The 23,758-nt window shown below is 41.5% G+C and overlaps 1 protein-coding gene across 1 annotated transcript in view; it reads right to left on the bottom strand.

Moving 5' to 3' along the window:
* LOC142139929 (complement component receptor 1-like protein) overlaps positions 1-23,758 on the bottom strand; it is a 92,842-nt gene that overhangs the window by 5,677 nt on the left and 63,407 nt on the right. The window contains exons 5-7 of the mRNA XM_075197792.1: positions 13,224-13,303; positions 10,945-11,124; positions 8,145-8,324 (exon numbers count right to left, since the gene is read on the bottom strand). Of these exons, the coding sequence (XP_075053893.1) occupies positions 8,145-8,324; positions 10,945-11,124; positions 13,224-13,303 (440 nt within the window). The remainder of the gene's footprint in view (positions 1-8,144; positions 8,325-10,944; positions 11,125-13,223; positions 13,304-23,758) is intronic.

Raw genomic sequence — 23,758 nt, 5'->3', positions numbered from 1 at the left:
TTACATGATGGTGGATTCCAGCGGGAATGAATCAATATCGTTTAAGGATGATCTACACACTGATGAGGGTGAAATTGATGACAGTGTGCTGAAATCTAGCTGAGAGAAGGGAGCTAGCTGATGCTGGCAGGCGTGGTAATATTTTGGGCAGAATGGCATTTTGACAATTTTATGTTTTTCTACAATAAACTTTCATCTTTATTAGAGAGGTGTTTTTTTCTTTGAAAAGGAACAAGCTTTTTATTTACATATTTGCTTCCCTGACTTAAAACCACTATGCACTTGAACATAGGCTTTAGCACATGACTGACACTGGAGAGTGACAAGAACAATGCCAGCCCTCCTGTTTCTGTATGAGCTATGGCACAGTAGAATGTCACTGAAGACTTTTAAAAACACTGACAGCCCTATTATTACAATTTCTGTTTCAGAACTGAACCCTGCCACCTTTCCTGTTTCTGAGTGAGCTGTGGTACAGTAAAATATAACTGCAGATTTAGACCAAGACTGCCAGCCCTATTATTTCTATTTTAGCAATCACAATTAGCAATGGAGCTCTCCTCTTTGTGTGTTACCTATATAACACAGTACAATGTGACTGCAGATTTAGAAGACCAAGCCTGCCAGCCCTATTATTTCTATTTCAGCAATGACAATTAGCAATGGAGCTCTCCTGAATGTCACTGGAGACTTTAAAAGAACACTGCTACCCCTCTTCTTTCTTTTCTACCTATGATGCTGTCCAATTGGACTAGAGACTGCCAAGAACTGTGCTACCCCTTCTATGTCCCTCTGTGAAATGGTGCTGTATCGCCGTGGAGGGCGGTACTTATAGAATCCAAAACTCGCGAGATCCGACGACGTAACAACGTTTTGCCTTGTTTTCAATTCCGAGGGCGAGTGGAGTCGGCTCAGTACTCGGATCTGCTAAGTTTGGGTGTGTTCGGTTCTTGGGGAACCGAGCCTGAGCATCTGTACTATAAATGCATATTGTGTAAATATAATAGGAAGACATCAACAGTTGCTCCCAGGACAGATGCCTTGTATATTGTTTGACAATTTATAAGCAGCTAATTGCAAGTAAATTATTACAGGAACAGAAGACTATTAATATCTTCAGTTAAAGTTTAAATCTTTAGTTAAAGAGAACTGGATTGCAAATTAAATTATAGGAAAAGAGAAAGCTCCAATGTGCGCCAAGTGCTCGAAATTCAACTATAACGTATTACTTCATGTCTTATGAAATATGAAGTACTGTTCACTAGGGGCCTGATTCATTAAGGATCTTAAATTAAGAAATATCTTATTTAAGTCTCCTGGACAAAACCATGTTACAATGCAAGGGCTAAAAATTAGTTTTCTGTTTTGCACATAAGTTAAATACTGACTGTTTTTTCATATAGCACACAAATACTTGATAGCTTATTTGTACACTGAAGTTTAAAGTTGATATTTGTGTGCTACATGAAAAAACAGTTAAAATTATTAAGAACCTTGCTATTTTCAAAAAACTACAGAATTAGGAATGTAGAGAGAGAGAGAGAGAGAGAGAGAAGTACAATAAGGGGTCAAGGGGGGGAAAGGTAAGGGAGGAAGACTTAGAAAGAAAAGAAATGTGTGAGGAGAAGGGTAGGTATAAGGGCAAAGTAGGAAAAGGAGAGGTTAGTAAGGGGCAAGGGGAAAAAGGATGGAAGCCCTGTCTGGAATCCTGGTGGCTGTTGGCTATTCAGTCTGCGATTTGCAGCTAGATCCAAAACGTCAGTTTCTATTTTAAAAGATTCTTGAGTGGTCTACTCCGCAAGTGGCAAAACAAGGTTGCCAAATACTTTGAAATTTGTTAGGTTGATCGTTAATTTTGCTCATAATATGTTCACAGCGGTCTGTCTGCCATAGTCTATTAATCACTGCAGGCAACGTAGGAGGTTCAAGTTGTTTCCAGTTTGCTGCTACCGTAAATTTGGCTGCATTAAATATATGGCTCACCATTGCTATTGTACAATTATCAATTTCGGGTACAGGTCTGTGTAGGAGAGAATAGGTAGGACAGGGGGGAATTTGTAGTGAGGTGACTCTGTCAATTAGGTTGTGGACCTTTTGCCAGAATCTAACCATCTTGGGGCATGACCACCAGATATAACGAGCCCTCATGACCACAGGATCACAAGCATAAACTCGATGAATCAGGGTATATGGCCTTTAAAGGGTGGGGACCGAATGCCATCTATATAATAGTTTATATGCATTCTCTTTTGTCCGTACACAAATAGAGCTCTTAGCGACTCGTGTCCTGATTTCGAACCATTCATCCGCTTCTAGCTCCACACCAAGGTCCTCCTCCCATTTTTTTCATAGCGATCTTTAACAAGTTGACGATTCGCCACCAACAAGCTGTAAAATGTTGAGATTAATGCAGTAGGGAGGGACTTACTTATACAAAAAGATTCTAAAGGCGTGAGTTGGTAAAAGGTTTTAAGCACAGGTATTGAATAATACAGATGCCTTAGTTGAAGATATTGATAGAAGCGACTATGAAGAATTTCATATCGCCGTTGAAGGTTTGCAAATTCTGGGAAAATACACATATTTGCTAGATCAACCAGGAACCTTAGCCCACGACACGCCCAAGGCTGGAAAAAAGAATGCTGTTGCCCAGGGGGGAAGGTTGGGTTATTCCAAAGACGGAACATAATTTTGGGATTTGCTATCAAATGGAATGCTCGGGTGCTATAGTACCATATCTGGAGTGACAAGGGAGTAGTGGGTTAAAGTAGGGAGAGTGGTGGGCGATGTTTGATCGACATCCAAAGTAGGGTAGTAGCTGGGTCAGATGCGTAGCTATGTAATATTTAGAGATATTTGGAAGCCCCAATCCTCCCTCTGAAGTTTGACGATAAAGAGAATGGGCTTGTACTCTGGGTCGTTTGCCTGCCCAGACAAATCAGGCAATTTGCTTCTTTAGAGACTTAAGTTCCAACGACGGTACTCAAATAGGAAGTGTCTGGAACAAGTAGAGAATCCGTGGGACTAAGTTCAGATTTACCGCTGTTATACGGCCCAGCCAAGAGATGTATAACCTATCCCACTTCTCGAGGTCTCGTTTCAGTGAGTTCGGTAATAATTAGCAGCATATAGTTGACTATAATGAAGTGTCAGGTAGATTCCCAGGTACATGAGCTTATCTAGTTGCCATCTATAGTTTGACTGGTGCTTCAGGGAGTCCAGAAATTGGAGCAGTAAATTAAGAGGGAGGATTTCGGACTGAATTTAAAGTTAGATACTGCACCATATTTTGTAAGTTCACTCTGCAAGGCGGGGAGAAAGGTGAGGGAGTTAGTAATTGTGAGTAGAATGTCATCTGCATACATGGAGATCTTGTAATCGGTCCTACCTGTCTGTATCCCTGTGATTGTCAGATTGTTGCGAACTTGAGATGCTAATGGCTCCATCGTTAGAGCAAACAACAGCAGGGAGAATGGGCAGCCTTGTCAAGTGCCATTCGCAATTAGAAATGGGGGCAACGCAGCGTCTTTAGCCCAAACAGTGGCCGATGGATTATAATATAAGGAAGCTAGTCCACATATAAATTGACCTTTAAATCCCATTGCTTTAAGGGTAGCTCTCATAAAGGGCCAGGAGACCCTGTTAAAAGCCTTTTCTGCATCAAGAGACACCACCAGAGCATGAGTCTGACCCTGGTTAGCTGCTTCAATTAAACAGATTGTTCGCCTTGTATTATCTGCTCCCTGTAAAGCAGGGATGAAGCCCACCTGATCAGGGTGGACCAGAGAGGGTATCACTTGGGCCAGTCTGTTTGCCAGTAATTTAGTAAATAGCTTTAAGACTACATTTTGAAGGGAAATAGGCAGGTAGCTCTCACAGTGACTAGGCTCACGCCCCTCCTTTTCGATAACAATGACGTCCGCTCTGGTGGTATCCCTCTCAAATTTTCTACTGCTTAAAACTGCTTGAAAGAGGGAGAGGAGCATAGGCACCAGGTCAGGAGGGAATTTTTTATAGTATTATGCTGCAAGGCCATCTGGACCCGGTGCTGCTGAATTCCCGATGGTCTTAATGGTCGCTTTAATCTCATTCAATATGACCTCAACGTTTAAAATGGACAGTTGTGTTTCCGTGAGGCGAGTAAGAGAACACATTTGGAGGTATTCATGTATCTGCGTTTGATAACCATCTGGGGGGTCTGCGGGTAGAGGGAGATTATATAACAAGTTATAGTAAGTATGAAATCTATTATTTGTAGCCTGGGGATCATATATTAATTGCTGTGTCTGATCTCTGATGGCCACAATTCTATTGTGAGTTTGCTTGTCTTGGAACCTACGCACCAGTAGCATGTCGGCTTTGTCCCCTTTTTCGCAGTAACGTTGTTGTAGCCATTGAAGAGTCCTAGCTGCTTTTGCATCAATTAGCTTGCCAAGCTGTCCTCTCAGGGATAGTAGTTTATGATATGTTATGCGCTTGGGATATTTTTGATGCCGAGAAGTGAGGGTTTGTATTTGGAATTCTAAGTTAGTTACTATTTGCCTATGTAATTTTTTCTCATGTGAGGCTAGACTGATCAAACAGCCTCTAATGGTTGCCTTATGGGCTTCCCATCTAATAGCGGGAGTGGTGTCATCTGGACTATTGTCTGCCTGAAAATCAAGTAAGGCTTGTCGTATTGTATTGATATTTTATTTTTTTAGAAACAGATAGTCATTTAATCTCCATTTGTAGTGAGGCGTGGTAGATGGCAAGATGTCAAACTGCAAAGTCATAGCTGAATGGTCAGACCAAGGAACTGGTGCAATGGTAGCCGATATCAGATTCTGAGTTGTTTGAGCATCTAAAAAGAGCATATATAGCCTGGAGTAAGTGCATGGTGGCATTGAGTAGTGCGCATAGGTCCTATCATTAGATTATAATACTCTCCATGTGTCATATAAATTAGCGTTAGTGAGCAGGGATTGTAGTTTAGAACCCTCACGAACATTGTGACTGCCACGCAGCACTGGTTGTGAGCGGTCTAGCTGAGTATTTGATACAGTATTAAAGTCGCCTACTATTAAAACTGTTCCCACCCTAGATTGTGAAAGTCTGGCAAAAAATTTGTGAAAAAGGTATTTTGGGATGTATTGGAAGCATACATTGTGGCCAGAGCGATAGGTGCGTGTGAGAGGGAGCCCGTCAGAATGATGAAACGCCCTTGGGGGTCTGCATATGTTGATTCAACTGTCAGCGTAAGAGTATGGTGTAGAAAGATAGCTGTCCCTTTGACCTTCTGGGAGGATGTCGAGTAGAATACCTGGGGGTATTGCTTGCAGTCCAGGTTTGGATGAGTGTGTTTAAAGTGCATTTCTAGGAGCATTACAACTTGCGGAGAGTGTTGTCTCAGATATTGAATCAATATTTTATGTTTCTGCGGCGAGTTGAGACCATTGACATTAATGGTCAGAACTGAAAAAGTCATGGCTGATACCAGTGATAATCAGACAAAGATTGGTTGTGATGATGTGGGTGGAGAGGCAGGATGCCAGGTTAGTGAGGATTTAGGGGTGTAGCCAAAGGGAAGAAGACAGCTTGACTGCCAAGGTATGTCTTCCGCAAATCGAAATCAGTACATCCTGTGTACTTGGGGAGTGTGAGGGTTGATTGTTTAGCAAAAGGGACACTTCTTAGATGGGAATCTTAGGCATTATGGACAGATAACTAGATGTATGTGCATTTTGAATAACATTCTGGTGAGAGAGAGTAACATTTACGAGAAACTATGGAATACTTCGAAGTAATGTTAAGTCACATAAATAATTCAATCTAACAAGTAATATAAACTGTAATACAAACTGAAAATTATAATGTAATATAAACTACATTGTCAATTAAAGCATGTTTGGCTTAGGGATGGCCAGGCCAACATCCTACGAGTAACCTAGAAATTACTGGGAGCTACCGGGAATAGGTCGTTCCCTAGACCAATAGGCCAAACTTTTCTACCAACTTAATACACATTGCTATCGACTAGATCAATCAGCTAAGCAAACATTCTGGGATTTGCAACAATTAACTAATAATGTTAACAGTGTATCATATGAACAAATAAAATGAGATGTCTTTGATATCAAAGTGGGATACAGTTATCAACATTTGAAAAGGTATGAAGACTCTTCCCGATGCAGTACAACCAAAGTTATGATCAGCTTTTCCTAAGTATCTCAAGCAATTTGCGCGTACTCGTAAGTAGTAGTTGGTACTTGTATAGCCTTTAGTCTGATTTTGTTAAGCTTGTATCCACGAGGTCATTGGAGGTGCTGGTCTTGTAGTCTCTGTCATGTTTATTGCCAGGAACGAGGAAGTTGCTACTTATAATGTTGGCAGGAGGGCAGATCATTGGTTTAGCATCTTAATTTTGTGGGACTTGCCCTCGTGTCCTATTAAAAGGTGGAGCAGGAAGCCCCATCGATAACGGATTTTGTGGTCATGCAATAGTTTGGCAATTGGAGCAAGATCTCGCCTCTTTGTAGTGTTGTAGGGGCTAGATCCTGATATACTTGGAGATCCACTCCCTCAAAAGTAAGTGATGTAGCAGCTCGGGTGGCCATGGCAAATTGCTCCTTAGTTTTATAGTAGTGAAATTGCACAATGATGCATCTGGGCGGCTGATTCATTGAAGGTTTAGGGCGCAATGCTAGGTGAACTCGGTCTGTTTGGACTTCTAGCGCTGATGCATCAGAAAGATAGTGTTGGAATAGTTTTTCCAGATAGTTAGGTAGAAGTTTGTTTTCTATTGTTTCTGGAATATTTTGGATGCAAAGGTTATTCCGCGTGTTTCTGTTCTCCATATCTTCCAGGTGACTTTGAACGATTTCATCTCCGTGCGGAGTTCTTTTGACACAAATTCCTGGAAATGACAGATATCATCTACTTTTTGCTCTAAGTCCGCCGTTCTTGTGCCAATGGCTGCTATTTCCTTATGGAGCTCAGTCACCACTTTTTTATTTTCCTCTTGTATAATGGTGCGAACCTCTGACTGGTTGGTAGACTTGATAATGTCTCTCAATTCTGTGGATATAGATGTTTCATTGGTAGAGCTAGCATCATCATTATCTGAGTGAAATTGACGTGCCGCTGAGGATGTCATCGAGTATCGAGTAAGAAGCATTTCTTCCTTTAGCTTGAGGGCTGTACCCGAAATGCTAATTTTTTTATTCTTGTGCGACATTGGCTTAGTATGGCCTCATGGGCAGTCAATCACTCCCAGATCCAGCAGATAGGCCAGCTAAGGCCAATTAACAGTTAGTTAGATTTCTCTCTCCCGTAACTATGAAGTGGATATTATAAAGGCAATACATCATGGATTCCCTTGCGTCCCCACACTTCAACAATCCATTTAGCTGGCTTCCTGCTGCATGGGCATTATCAGCATTGCGCTTAGCATGGAGTGGATTGAGAGAGTCCAAGAGCGACTCGGGGTGTGCAGGGTGACGGGATAAGTGATGTTAAATGCACTTTGCTTTCTCATGCAAATATGACCTCAAGAGCCGCACTGTAATAGACTAAGCAATTTCAATAGACAAGCTGTAGTGCTGTATATTGGGCACTAGATGTCAGTAATGTACAGCTCTATGTAAACAGGTGCAGGCACCACAGTGTTAGATATTGTTGAATAAATATAGAGGTAGAGACAGCCAGAGGTCTGTGAGGGACCTGGCAGTGACAACTCACGCTTACACCCCTGCAGCTTGGACATGGATGTAATCGCCAATGGACCATTTCTGCAGTCAGATCGGTGATCCCCGCTGTCCGCTGAATCTCAGCACCATTCCCAGCAGGCACCTCACTAGACAAGTTACCGGAAGTAACAAACAAAAAGCCCCTAAACAATCCTTACTGTTGGACAAGTCACCAGAGTGAGTCATTTACTAATAAAAGGCAAGAGTGCCCCATAGCCCCGGAAGTCTTACATGACTTGTGATATTTTTACTCTGTATGGGTAGAAGCACTTTTAGTACATTATATTAGTTCAGTCATATAAAAATACTGAATTACAGCGCTATAAACCTTAGACAACAATCTCATTTAAATAATAAAATTAAAAATATATAGCTCTTTATATAAAAATAGTTGTAGATCACAAAAAAGCTACTTACGATTACAAGTAGGTAGAGGAGGGTCCCACATGCTACTAGCATTGCATGTTACATGCCCAGACCCAATCATTGTGAAGCCTTTGTAACACTGAAAACTGACAGCGGAATTTAGAGTGTATGGGCCACTAAATCCAGATAATTTCTCTGCATTTTGGACCTCTGGATTAATGCAATCAACTACTACAAAGAGGCAAAACATGCAACCTTTGGTTAGTACAAAATATTAAAATGCACATTACATGGTTGTTTCAATAATAAGCAGTAACTAGAACATTTTCCCATCATGTTACATATTATAAAACGCAGGATTAAAGCATATATAAAATGAACATAAGGTTTGCTTACATTTATATGTTAAATTATAATTAAATAGCACCTTCATTTAGTTATATCACAAGGTCAAAAGGGATACAACTTATTAAGTAATTAAAACAATCACTGAGTTCAGTGGAACACACTAGGGGCTAGATTTACTAAGCTGCGGGTTTGAAAAAGTGGGGAAGTTGCCTATAGCAACCAATCAGATTCTAGCTGTCATTTTGTAGAAGGTAATAAATAAATGAAAGCTAGAATCCGATTGGTTGCTATAGGCAACATCCCCACTTTTTCAAACCCGCAGCTTAGTAAATCTAGCCCTAGAAATGTTTTAAGAGCCACTAATAGGTACTAACAAATACAAGTGGACCGCAACCCAATTGAATGTTGAGTAGTGATCTAATAGGGTGTCGAAGTCAAATAATTGGATGAAGTCATTCTAAATTAATAAATACCGACTGTAATAGTTTCCCATATGATTGTGATTAGTTTGCACCAGCATACAGGGGTTAATTACGCAACCGCATAGAAAAGCAAAGCAAATACACTTATATTCACACCCACATTTGTAAATAGTTCACTCTTAATAAAGTTTCCAACTCACATTCTTTTATTATTAATATAAAAGAACTTAGAGATTTATTACACAAACGTAAACCTACATTAAATATATTTAGGGTTCAGATCATAAGAAATGTATTGTGTTTGATCTTATATTAATCCACATTTTTCCAGCAGGTATCCGGTATCTTCAGCTAAGCAGTCGCACATTGCGATCACTAGTTGTGATTAGTATAAGGTTAATAATCAAAATGCACTCTACTGAATATGTTAATAGGTTAGTTTAAACTGGATTTTGACAGTTCCATGAGGCAAGATGAATACACAGCTGTTAGAGTGAGTTTCCCCCACTTTTGGAGAAGAATTTTTTTAATCGACCTAGGACCTGCATTGTCCTGAACTATTCTGAACCAGTGAAGAGTGATCTTAGTGTTATCTTTGTGCACATTGTGACATCATCACTGTTTTCTTTCAGCTCAAACTGTATATAAACAGGCCACTGGGAACAGTAACCAGGGGCAGGCTGGGCTGGCGGCAAGGGGGCATCTGCCACTCTGATTGGTCCCATAGTGGGCTACCTACATTTTTTCCATTAAAATAGGCTGCTGAGTCGAGTCTTGCCCCCTGGGCTAAAATTTGCCAGCCTTCACCTGACATTAACTGTCTCTCTAAACAGACTTTAGGATTGATGAGCTGTTACTGGATCCAGTGTGCAAGAGTATGTATCGGTTATACTTTGTTATATTTTGCTATTGAATCTCTTTATGCATTTGGAACCACATTGACTGCATCGGACAATCTTTATTGTTGATGATAGTTATGGATGTTACAAGGGTTTCATCTGGAGCAATCTACAATTAAACACACTCTGACATATGCTTGATACTTCTTCCAGCACTAACAATGAGGCTTAGTTTACATCATCCAAACAAAAATATGTTATATTAAACTGAAAAGGAACACCACACATACATTAAAATTATATGTAATCTCTCTTAAGACAAGAGCAGAGGAGGGATAAAAAGAAAACAAAAGAAAGAAAGACGAGACTCATGACTGAGCTCCACCTCTGAATTATCCTGGGACATAACTACATCTATTTATGTGTAGGACATACACAGTATGCAGTCGACAGCTAGATATTTATTTAGTCGACTTTCAGAAAGTCAAGAACATTAGGTCAACAAGGCAAATGTCGACAGTATTATTAGGTCAACAATTCAAAAGTAGACAGTATTACATGATTATTATTAAAGATAGGGATATTAATGCCAACCTAACAATACTGTCTACATTTGGCTTGTTGACCCAATAATAATGTCAATGTTATTATTGTCAATTTCCCAGCCCTGTCCTTATTTTGGTGTCGACCATAAAAATGTCGATCGTTTAACTGTCAAACATATGTATCACACTGACATACAGGAATTTATTATAATATTCTGTGTGTACATAGTGTTTAGTGTTCATTACAAAAGTGTTCAAAATGAAAAGTGTATTATAAGGATTAATGCACTAACTAGTGTAAATTATTATGGATTATAAACGTCATCTAGGACCTCTGATTTAACTACATCCCCAGGCTTATGTGGTCACAGAACTCCTCAGTTACAAATACCCTTATAATCTACAGCAGGGAATGCTCCAACCCATATCTAATATTAGAATATATAATCTATAGAAGAAAAACAAAAATTATGCCATTGTAGGCTTAACTTTTCAATAACTACATACAGAAGTAAAATAGGATTATCTAGCATTTTGTAGAAACAGTGTTTCTAATTGTTAGCTATTACTACTTACTGGAAGCTTAAAGTAACATAATATACAATAGTCAATAGATTAAAATTAGCGCAGCAGGCACTAGAATTCAAAATTCAATTCACAATCCTTAAAAACCCAAAGCCTTCAAGAGGTTTCTAACCTTTGCATTGAGGGGAATCAGAACTCCAATTTCCATGAGATGTGCATAATATAGAGGCTTCTCCAATAAGTGATAAGCCACTTTTGCAGGTGTAGGTCACAGCATCCTGGTACACATAATCAGTTTTATCAGAGTTAAACGATCCATCAGTAATTGCATTTGGAGGAGAACACACTTGAACTGAGAAAACAAGAAATCCAGTTAATTAATATATATATGAATTGAAAAACATAGTATAGTATATAGCAATGAGAGAGATATCCCATGGTTAAGTGCATTGATCAAATAGCAGTGACACTGAGGGAGTCTTGGAAAAGTCACTTACTTAGTAAATAACCCCTATTCCTTGAGAGGGAAAGTACAAATTTGGATTGTTGTCTGATTTGACTAGAACAATGAAAGGAAATTGCTGATTTGGTTGCAAAGGGTTACTGCAGTGTTACACTTTTTTACATTGTTGGTAAATAGAACTTTGTGTCTGAGACAGTATTTGCATTTGGGGAGGACACTCTTGAACTGAGAAAACAGGAAATACAGTCATCTCTATAGATGGCGCCAGCATCAAACACCACCATAGAAGATGCGAGCGCACATTGCCCACTATACCACTGATTAAATAGCATCTCACGGACGGGCATGCACAGTACCATGCCTGGAAATGGCTACAATGAAAACACTTCTCTCGTCCACTATACCACTGACGTCAGAGCCCCTAAATGTTAATTAACAGCTAATACACCATCACCGATAGCAAGCCACCAATAGGATCAGATCTTTTTGGTGCCAAAATCAGCCCAAGGCCTTAAAGGGGAAGCATTACTTGATGGCTGACCATTCTGATTAAAGAACCCACTTTACATGGTGAAACGCATTTGGGACCTACCCAGATTCCAAAAACAGTCTACCTTCTTTTTGACTTCTAATTGATATACTTATCTTCTTTTAACTAATTTCATTATCTTACTCCTTCTGTCCACCATCCTTTCTATAACTCATTTCTTACTTCACCTACAGCACACTGCAGTCTTGCCTTAAACCACTTTCGCCCTATTCTCTCCTATTACACTGTACCTGTAACCTATATCACATTAGCTCTATCACTAGACCATTATATCCCCCTTCTTCCTGCTCTACCTATTTTATCTTCTTTTACCTTATTTTATCTAGACCTTATCCTACCTGTATACCACATCTTTCTGATCCGTCCCTATAAGTCCTACTTCTTGCTCCCTAAACTGCCACGCTTTCAGTTACTTCTTCTATTTACCTCTTATACCTACTTGCCCACCAACTACCTTTCTATATATTCCCACCTACATAATTTGACCTACCACATACACACCACCTACCCCGAAAACCTATTCTTTACCACCTACCTTGGCTGTCTGTACCTTACTAACAAACAATTTTTTGTATTCACAATCTCACCCAACTAACCCCTAGCTCAACACACAAGGAACGAACTGACTTTACGGACGACGCTCCCACCACAATACCTATTCACTACAGACAGCCAAGAAACTATACCAGGAACCAACTACAGGCTGTGCTCCACTGCTATGTACAGATCAGTATTAGCTATTTCTAGTTCTACTTGGTGGAGGAACCCATGTCTGCAGCACACACATATCACATACACCAGCCAAGCGCAATAGTGCACTCTTATACTGCAACTATTAATTAGCCTGCTGTCTAACTGGCAGGTTAGAAGACCCAAAATGGGCCTAATGAACAGAGGTCACCAAAGGGAAAAAAGTTTTCAGCGCTTCAGTTTTTATATATTGTGTATGAGTTTTAAAAAATGGTTAATACATTTGTGTAATCAATTATCCACAGGTCTCTTTCACGTTTATTGGTACAGAGTGCACAGTTGCATTATTTGATATTTTCCTGATGAATGGAGGCCCTCCCTTTCTCCCCAATCACTCCAGGGAACCATTTTGATCAGTCTTTTACTTGAGCCCAAAGTTTTTGTAAAGCTGTCTTTCCCATAACAATTTTCCCTGTAGTTCAGAACACATAGGTCAGAAAACTGTGACTTGCATACATTCCATCAATGGTTTTGCTAGCATTTATCTCAATTAATATATAGAGATATAAAAAGACAAAAAGACACCTTCTAAATATGAATTAAATTTAGTATGTAGGGGTAGGGGTTTCCATACCTTCACAACCAGAGCCACGGGAAATTAGTAAAAAAAAAAAAAGAAAAAAAAAAAAGGAGAACAAACAAAGATACATAAAGAAAAACACCACATCAGTAGGCCTCACAGGCTTACCACTACAGACAGGTACAGCATTACTCCAAGTTCCATCAGCTAGGCATTCTCTATAATCCCTTTTGGACTCCATATTGTATCTAAATAATGAAAAATAATTGGAACAAATGAAAACTTAATACAACATTAGTCCCATGTATTATAGAAGTCTAGGGGCATTGCTTTGATACTATTGGAGGTCATGTCTAAACCAAAATAAAGTCTACTTTTTATTCACCAATTATCTTCTTCACAGTTACTCTTTCAAATTGTTTAAAACTTCATGTACCAATAATAAATTCAACTACAAAAATTATTCATATCTAAGGCTATTTCCAACAATCTAAGTAAAGGTTTTTGAAGGCGAAACAACCTAAATATGTTTTTGGTGGGACATTAGTGTTTGTTTTTGTATGAATAGGGATAAATTGTAGTTTACAGAAGCAATGAAGTGAAAGTGATATATAAACAAAATACAATGCTGTATAGAAAAGTTACATTTAAAAAAACAAGCTTTGACTGCAGAGGAAAAAAAAGGCTGCATTTTGTATTAATGTGAAAAAAAAATGTAAACATACCATTACTGTCAAATCTAAATTTTGGAAATTAATCTCACTATAAATTTCTCAATAATTATGGAATGGAACACTTACTGTAGATTACATATATTAGAAGTCATCATGGATTTCAATCACCTGTATAAAATTACATGGTTATAGAACTTCTTGCTGACTTCTAATAATAGCACCACATTATGTCACATATAAAAGGTTCTCCGAAAACCGAGCCCACCCGAACATTGCCAATCCAAGTATCTAGCCAAGCTAGCTTGATACTTTGCACGCCCTTGGAACTGAAAACAAGGCAAAACGTCATTGTTGCGTCATCGGATCTTATGAGTTATAGATTCTATAAGTAGTGCCCTCCACAGAGATCCGGCACCATTTCACATAGAGACAGAAAGGGTAGCAGGGTTCTTGACAGTCTCCAGTACAGTCATTAAAGAAAGAAAAAGAGGAGGGCTGGCAGTGTTCTTAAAAGTCTACAGTCACATTCTACAGTGCCATAGCTCTACCACAAACAGGAGAGGTGGCTCTCTTAAATCCAGTATCTCATCTGGTGTGTCACGTACGGTCTCCTCAACTGCATCTATATATTGGTTTAAATCTCTGTTCAATGCAGCGCATTTCAACATGACGGATTCCATGCTGCCCACACGTTCCATTTAACAGTCTGTCTGAAGAAGATCTAATGTCACTCCAGTTGTAATATCCATTACTGTGTCTACATAAGTTTGGCAGTTCTTCAGGTATGAGAGGGAGGTATCCAGAGAAAAGGAGATTAAAGATGCAGCATGAGCAGACATTGTTTAATAATGTAGAGTTCATTGACAGCACTGTTGGGCTTAAGGCAGCTAAGCTTGTTTTGTGGAGGCCCAAACAAACCAAGCACTTCAGCCACAAAACAGGCACTCCTTGTCGCTGGAGTGCTTGCTTTGTTAAATGTACATTTCCTTTTCAATATCTTACATACGAGTGGTTGGGAGGGCCCAAGGACAATTCCCTCTTGCACCACTTTTCTTTTTATTTCTGCCACTGCTGTGTGGCAATGTTTCCTAGATGTGCTAAGAACTGCCGTGAGTTTATCTCGCTGCTCTGTTGCTTAGCATCTAGCGAGCTCGCTGCAGTCTTTATCCGAAAGTGTATGAAAATAATATTGTGATCTGTGAGGTGGTCAAAATTGACTGGAAATTACTGGAAATTAATGTTATTGAGATTAATAATAATGTAGGAACTGAAAAAGAGCAAAATTATGTGATTTTAGCATATTTTAGCAATAAAAAAATCCAGATCAAAAACACGTGAGGGTGGTTTTGCCAAAACCAAAACACAAACTTAATCCAGATCCAAAACCAAAACACGGGGGTCAGTGAACATCGCTAATACATATATAAGTTATAAATGTACATTATAACTTGATGACCAGTAATTTTAGTTTTATCACAAGTTTTGTTATGAAACTGTTCAGCTATTAAAAGTCTAAAGGTTAGTAATTGAAACACATTTTTATTTAGACATTACAAAACACATTTATACAGAGATTTGTAAAATCACATAGTCCCATTAACCATATAAAAGCACTGGATGTGCTCTACATAATCACTACACTACTCTATGCCTTTCTATATACTAATATTTACTACTTACCAATAAGTTTCCTATGACCTCCCCTCCATCATACTTGGTGACTTTAACATCCCCATTCACAACCCCACCTCGATCAAACTGCTCACTCTTTCTTCATCCTTTGGACTCACTCAGTGGACCTCCCCCCCCCACCCACTGTCTTGGTCACTTTCTTGACCTTGTTTTTTCTCATCTTTGTCTCTCTAACTCTCCCTTCCCACTCTCTGACCACCATCTTCTCTCCTTCTCCCTCTCTTCCTTCCCTGCCCTCCACCAGCGCCCTCAACAGGTGCAATCTTCACGCTCCTATTTTATTCTCCTCCTCTCTTGAAACCCTTACCTCCCCTCTTCCCTCCCTGGCATGCCCTGACCATGCTACCTCCCTCTACAACCACTCCCTCACCACTGCCCTGGATACTGTCTCTCCCGCCTCTTCTGTTCACCGTCGCCTCTTGATACCCCAACCCTGGCACTCCAAATTCACCCGCTTCCTTCAGAAGTGCACTCGTGCTGCTGAGTGCCTCTGGAAGAAATCTCGCTCCCTAGCTGACTTCCTTCACTTCAAGTTTATCCTCTCCTCTTTCAGCTCTTCCATCTCCTTCGCTAAACAATCTTTCTTTAAGTCCCTCATTTCTTTTCAGTCCTCCAAACCCCGCCGCCTCTATGCCACATTCAATTATTTCCGCCCCCCACTCTCCTAGCAACTTTGCCTCCTTTTTCTCCTCTAAAATTTGATGCTATCAGACTTGACATCTCCCCCTTGCACCATCCTACTGTCACCCTTATTGCTCCACCATCCTCTTTCAACCATCTCTGGTGCTCCTTCCTTCCATCCTACCTCGGGCAAAAAAATCCCCTCCCTCATTCTTTCCTCTCCCCCTTCTACATTTAACCTGGATCCCATCTCCTCTCACCTCCTTCGCTCCCTCTCCCTTACTGCCTGCTCCTACCTTGCACACCTCTTCAATCTGTCACTTTCCACTGGCATTGTCCCCTCTTCCTTCACACAAGCCCTTATCTCTCCCATCTTCAAAAAAAATATCTTGACCCCACTTATCTCACTAACTACCACCCTATCTCACTTCTCCCCTTTGCCTCTAAACTACTCGAGACAGTTGTCTGCAACCACCTCACTAGACACCTTTCAGACAATTCCCTCCTTGACCCTTTCCAATCTGGCTTCCGCCCCCTCCACTCCACTGAAATTTCCCTGGCTAAAGGTCACTTCTCTTTGATCGTCCTCATTGACCTCCCTGCAGCCTTCGACACTGTTGACCAACCTCTCCTGTTGCAAACCCTCCCCACTCTCGGTCTCTCTGGCTCTGTCCTCGCTTGGTTCTCCTCTTATATCGCCAACCACTCCTTCTCTGTTTTACAATTTGTATCATATAAACGCACTCTCCACTTGTCAAGTGTGCGTGCTACTCGGGCCAAGGGCAACCTCCTATATTTCTCTTGCAGTTCGTATTCTTACAATAGTATTTCCAGTGCACAGCAACCTTAAATGAGTGTGTTTGAGTGAATCAGAGGACTGTATAGGTATAAATATATTAAAAAAGGCTGACTTTATTGAGAAATTATATAAAATGATTAATGCAGAAAAATCCCTAAAATTGTCCATAAAAGTCTCCTTAGTGCAATTTCCCCCCCCCCCCCCCCCCACCTAAAGCTGTCCCGTAGGAGTTCCTCAGGGCTCGGTTCTTAGCCCTCTACTCTTCTCGCTCTACACTACCTCCCTGGGTGATCTCATCACCTCCTTTCCAATATCATCTGTACACAGACGACATTCAACTCTACATTTTCTTATCTCTCCCCCTCCCTTCTCTCTTCTGTATCTGACTGCCTTTCCGCCATCTCCTCTTGGATGTCTTCATGTTTTCTCAAAATAAACATTGCCAAAACTGAACTCATCGTCTTTCCTTCTGCTAGATCTTAATCTCGATCTCTCTATTACTGTCAACACCACCACCACCTCATCTGTTCCCCAACTCCACTGTCTAGGTATAGACTTCTCCCTCTCTTTTAGCCCCCATCTTCAATCTCGGCCCTTTCTATCCCAGGATGCCATCAAAACCATCATCCATGCTCTCATCATTTCCCATCATTACTACTGTAACCTTCTTCTCACTGGCCTTCCAATCTCCCACCTCGCCCCTCTCAGGTCTATACTCAACGCGGCTGTGAGACTCATCTTTCTCTCCTGCCACTCCTCTTCTGCCTCGCCCTTCACTGGCTCCCCTTCCAGTACAGAATCAGTTTTCAAATACCTCACACTCACCTACAAGGCCCTCTCCCACTCCACTACCCCTTACATTTCTAACCTCCTCTTCATTCACACACCATCCCGTTCCCTGCGGTTGGCCAATGACTGTCGCCTCTCCTCCACCCTGTTCACCTCATCCCACTCCAGAATCCAAGACTTCTCCCAGGTTGCCCCTCTTCATTGAAACAACCTCCCTCTCTCCATCCCTCTGTCCCCTAATTTGGGCTCCTTCAAACAGACACTCAAAAATCATCATTTCCTCAAAGCTTACCAGCCATCCGCATAATCTTCTACCCATACTTGATTACCTTAAGCTCTCTCTCCCCTTCTCTTGTGCTTGATCTCTTCCTCTAACTTCCTTTGTGCCTACTGTCTGTTTGCCCTGCTCTTATGAGCAGGGCCCTCTTCCCTCTTGTTTCTCTACCTATTCTTCGGCTTCTAGGTCACTATGCAAGCTATGTTTGGAGTGTTTAAAGTCCTGGTAGTATTTGTTTAATGTTCTGTACTGTATCTACCCTGGATGGTCTTATGTCTGTCTCTGTACGGCACTGCAGAAATTTTGTGGCGCCCTATAAACGATAATAATAATAATAATTATAATAATAATAATATTTCACAGTAAAGGCTGCAGTGTGAGGAATTATCTCATCAGTTATAATGCTCAGTCATACTGACGGATATGAAACCTTCATCTCATAGCTCAGCTCCAGTCACTGAATGTTGCATAGTGGAGAGTAGAGAAGAGATGTCGGAAAGGACCGGTCTGCATCGCTCTGTTTGCCAGTGAAATGTATAGTGCGCAGAATATGGAATTTACCCTTGTCACAATACCGTTGAGCATGTACTGTTAATCCCCATGTCCCCTGGAGTTTCTGCCCTGACACACATTGTGACTGTGTATTCAGTATGTATGTTTTCATTCCCATAGCACGTCTATGCTTACCCCCATACTGTGTTTGAATATTAGCTTTAAGATTGGTAATATATGAGATTGTGTCATATTATCTATTTTACTGTAGGTGAGGTATTCATGTTATTCCTAGGGCTTCCTATTGTTTACTTATGCCAACAGAGTAAGTCTATTTGTATACTAGGTCTGCAGAAAAAATACATCAATAATTATATTTTCTGGTAGACCAGACTATTTTTTAACAGAAGCTATCTTTGTTTATCTAAACAACAGGATATCTAGCTAGGGGTAGTGTCCACTCCTCTGTTAAAATCTAGTCAGGCAAGTATTATGTTTAAAACACAATAGAGTGAATAGTCACCATTACATTATGCTGTAACCATTTATATAGATTGTGTATATTTGACCCTGTATTTACATTGCGAGTTAACTACAGGTCACAGGCTAAAAATGAGAAACTGTAATATTGTGCTTTTAGCTACATCTGTAGGCAAATGAGATAATGTTTAGTAGTGTATTCACAAGCCAGACATGGTGGCTTTCTGTGTCTGATTTAAACACCTTAATTAGGAAATGTATATTGTATGCCTATGCCTGAATATCCCAGCAGACAGCCAACACACCCCATACAGCCTGAGGCTATTCTGTGTGTATAAGATAGAGCAGTGGACTGTCAGGGGCTTTATGGAGGAAAGATCAGACTGGTTTAGGAGGTAATGGTTCCTGCCAGCTGACAGGGCCACCTTAACTACTTTATGGGCCCCCGGGCAATGCAGTGTACCTGGCCCCTAAAATATATATATATATATATATATATATATATATATATATATATATATATATATATATATATATATATATATGGGATGTGCACCGGCGACTTTTGGTGTCTCGTGTTTTGTGTTTTGGATTCGGATTTTCTTGAGGTTTTGGGTTTGGATTTGTTTCGCAAAACACCTGCCGAAAGGTTTTGGTTCGGATTTAAGGTGTTGGATTCGGATTTTTTTTGAAAAAAGCATAAAAAGTTCAAAAATCAAGTTTTTGGGCTTATTTTCACTCCTATGCTATTATTAACCTCAATAACATTCAATAACAATCATTTCCACTAATTTACAGTGTATTCTGAACACCTCACAATATTGTTATTAGTCCAAAACGTTGCAACGAGGTATCTTTCTGGACTGCGTAGTGGAGTGGTCACCACAATATATTTAAAAACCCTGAACTGGTCTGAATCGCACCAAAAAATGTACCTGGACTGCGTAGATGAGTGGTCACCACAATATAATTTAAAAACCCTGAACTGGTCTGAATCGCACCAAAAAATGTACCTGGACTGCGTAGAGGAGTGGTCACCACAATATAATTTAAAAACCCTGAACTGGTCTGAATCGCACCAAAAAATGTACCTGGACTGCGTAGAGGAGTGGTCACCACAATACAATTTAAAAACCCTGAACTGGTCTGAATCGCACAAAAAGAATGTACCTGGACTGCGTAGAGGAGTGGTCACCACAATATAATTTAAAATCCCTGAACTGGTCTGAATCGCACCAAAAAAATGTACCTGGACTGCGTAGAGGAGTGGTCCCTACAATATAATTAAAAAACCCTCATCCTCAACCTCTGATTCCTCTCCCCCTACAGTGTGTACTTCCTCCTCCTCACACATTATCAATTCGTCCCCGCTGGACTCCACAACCACAGGTCCCTCTGTACTATCTGGAGGGCAGTGCTGTACTTCATTGAGGAATTGATTATTCATTTTTATAAACATCATTTTTTCAATGTTGTGAGGAAGCAACCTCCTTCGCCGCTCACTGACCAGGTTCCCCGCTGCACTAAAAACTCTTTCAGAGTACACACTGGAGGGGGGACAACTCAGGTAAAATAGAGCCAGTTTGTACAGGGGCTTCCATACTGCCTTTTTTTCCTGCCAGTAACAATATGGACTGTCTGACATGTTTATTTGGATGCTGTCAGCAAAATAATCCTCCACCATTTTTTCAATTGTGACAGCATCCAATGCAGCGACAGTAGACATGTCTGCAATGGTTGGCAGATCCTTCAGTCCGGACCAGATGTTATCAGCATCCCCGCCAGCGGCTCTTTTAGGAAAACTGAGCTTTTTCCTCACAGCCATAGATGTGGAAGAAAATGAGGGTGGAGCTGTTGGCATGTCACGGTCCTCTTCAGAGGACAATCTCCTGACCAGCAGGTCTTTGCACCGCTGTAGACTTGTGTCCGCCGGAAACAGAGACACAACATACGCTTTAAACCGAGAATCGAGCACGGTGGCCAGAATGTATTCCTCTGACTTTAAAAGAGTGACCACCCTCGGATCCTGGCAAAGCGTACGAAGGGCTACATCCACAAAAGCTACATGCTTGGTGTACTCGCAATGGTTTAACAGCTCCTCCCTCACTTTCTCCAGCTGCTTCTGCAACAGCCTGATCAGGGGAATGACCTGACTCAAGCTGGCAGTGTCGGAACGGACTTCTCGTGTGGCAAGTTCAAACGGCTGGAGAACCTTGCACAACACGGAAATCAGTCTCCACTGCGCTTGACTCAGGCGCATCCCCACTCCTTTGCCTATGTCGTAGGTGGCTGTGTAGGCCTGAATGGCCTTTTGCTGCTCCTCCATCCTCTGCAGCATATAGAGGGTGGAGTTCCAGCGCGTCACAACCTCTTGTTTGAGGTGATGGCAGGGCAGGTTCATGGTTTTTTGATGTGCCTCTAGTCTGCGGTAGGCACTGGCTGAATGCCGTAAGTGTCCAGCAATTTTGCACGCCACCGCAAGCATCTCCTGCACACCCCTGTCACTCTTGAGGTAATGCTGCACCACCAAATTAATGGTGTGGGACGTGCTGGAAATTGCCCATATTTAATGCCCGCACAATGTTACTGGCATTGTCTGACACCACAAATCCCCATGAGAGTCTAAGTGGGGTAAGCCACTGGTAGATAATTTCCCTCAGTTTCTCTAATATGTTGTCAGCGTTGTGCCTCTTATTAAAGCCTGTAATACACAATGTTGTCTGCCTTTGCACGAGCAGCCATTTTGTAGATGCTGCTACTGATGCAGCTGTTGCTGTTGCTGCGGAAGGGGATGCATCTACCCAGTGGGCTGTCACAGTCATATAGTCCTTCGTTTGCCCAGAACCACTTGTCCACATGTCCGTGGTTAAGTGGACAGTGGGTACAACCGCATTTTTTAGAGAACTGAGGACACTTGATCGTACTTCTCTGTACATTTTTGGTATCGCCTGCCTAGTGAAGTGGAATCTCGACGGGATTTGATACCGGGGACACAATACCTCCATCAACCCTCTAAATCTCTCTCCACTGATGGCGGACACTGGGCGCATGTCTAACACCAACATTGCAGTTACAGCCGCAGTTATACGCTTAGCAATAGGGTGACTACTATCGTATTTTGTGGTCAAACGACTGTTGGACGGTCAATTGTTTTGTGAAAGACTTAGCGGTCTTACAACTTCCCCTCTGGGAAAATGACCGACTAACAGCAGCAACAGCAGCAGTGGCATTAGTAGGCGTACCGCTGCAGGATTCCTCGGATGAATCCCCTATTGAAGAGGACTCAGTCTGGCTGCTGACTTGGGCTGCAGGACTGAATCAGTGTTGCTCGGTGTTGCTGGTGTGTATCCAACTGGACCACGGGATTTAGGTGTCCCTGTACCGATGACGGTCCTAGCCCCAGTTCCTGAACTAACCACTGAACTATGAAGGTTATTCAGGTGACGTATAAGGGAGGATGTCCCTAGGTGGGCAAGATCATTACCCCTACTTATTTGAGCTTGCATAAGCTACATATGGCCATACATTGGTTGTCCGGATTTGGATAAAAATAACTCCAGACCGAAGAGGTGCATTTTTTGGTCTTCTGACCAGGCATGACGATGGGCTTTTTCATCCCATGGACATCAGCTGTTTCCCCCCCTGGTGCCTCATTTTCAATAACCACATCACCATCCTCATCATCAAGTTCCTCCACAGCGCCAGCTACATCATCAATAGCCTCCTCCCGAGCCACCGCTTCCCGTACAGTGATGGGAAGGTCAGGCTTGACAACCACCAACACCCTTGGACTCACCTTGGGGATTTGTGATAATTTCTCTTTAGAAGGCAGAGTTGTTTGCTATTTTGTTGCTGACAGCATAACTCTCTTCAATTTTTTGTAGGGGCGGGAGGAGGAGGAGGACTAAGATCCTTGGGTGAAGCTGAACCACTAGTCATGAACACGGGCCAGGGCCTAAGCCGTTCCTTGCCACTCCGTGTCGTAAATGGCATATTGGCAACTTTATGTGTCTCCGCAGATGATTTTAAGTTTCTCTTTTTGCTACTTTTACTTAACTTGGGCTTTTTGGATTTTACATGCCCTGTACTAGGAGATTGGGCATCGGGCTTAGAAGACGACGTTGATGGCATTTCATCGTCTATGTCACGACTAGTGGCAGCAGCTTCAGCATTAGGAGGAAGTGGGTCTTGATCTTTCCCTACTTTATCCTCCAAATTTTTGGTCTCCATTATATGTAGCACAAGATACTGCAGAATGTGTGAACTTGGTAATATTGCAGTACCAATGGACTTATACTGCTGGATTGGTTTTGCAAATTCTGTTATAATTACTTTTTTTTTTAATTTTTTTTATAAGTTTTTTTTAATTTTTTAAACACTTGGGAATAATGGGGAACTAACTATGCCCTTAGAAGCACAGAGCACAGCACACAGCACCACTGGACTGATACTGCAGAACACAGCACAGCACAGCACAGCACGAGATCTACCAGGACAGAGGACCACCTAACACACCCTCCCTCTACCCTGATCAATGCCCGAGTGAAGATGGCGGCGACTAGCGGGGAATTTATAGGATCCGAGTATCGCGAGATCCGACAGCGGGATTATGACTCCGAGCCTCGGTTTCAGGTTTTCATTTGGCGCCAATACCCGGATCTGTCTCGGATCCGACTCGGATCAGAAACGTTCGGGTGGGCTCGGATTCACGAAATCCGAGTGCGCTCATCTCTAATATATAGGGGCCCCCTTAACTTACCTTAAGTCCGATCCTCTTCTTTTTTCCGCGCTGCTGAGTCTCTTTTGCCCTCTTCCGTGCTGTGGTTGCAGTGAATGCTGGGTGTGACATCACGCCCAGCATTCACTGCGAGCACAGCAC

This window comes from Mixophyes fleayi, chromosome 2, assembly GCF_038048845.1.
Source record: "Mixophyes fleayi isolate aMixFle1 chromosome 2, aMixFle1.hap1, whole genome shotgun sequence".
NCBI lineage: Eukaryota > Metazoa > Chordata > Amphibia > Anura > Limnodynastidae > Mixophyes > Mixophyes fleayi.
Note: the sequence above shows the minus strand (reverse complement) of the source record. Positions and strands in the feature narration are given on the sequence as shown.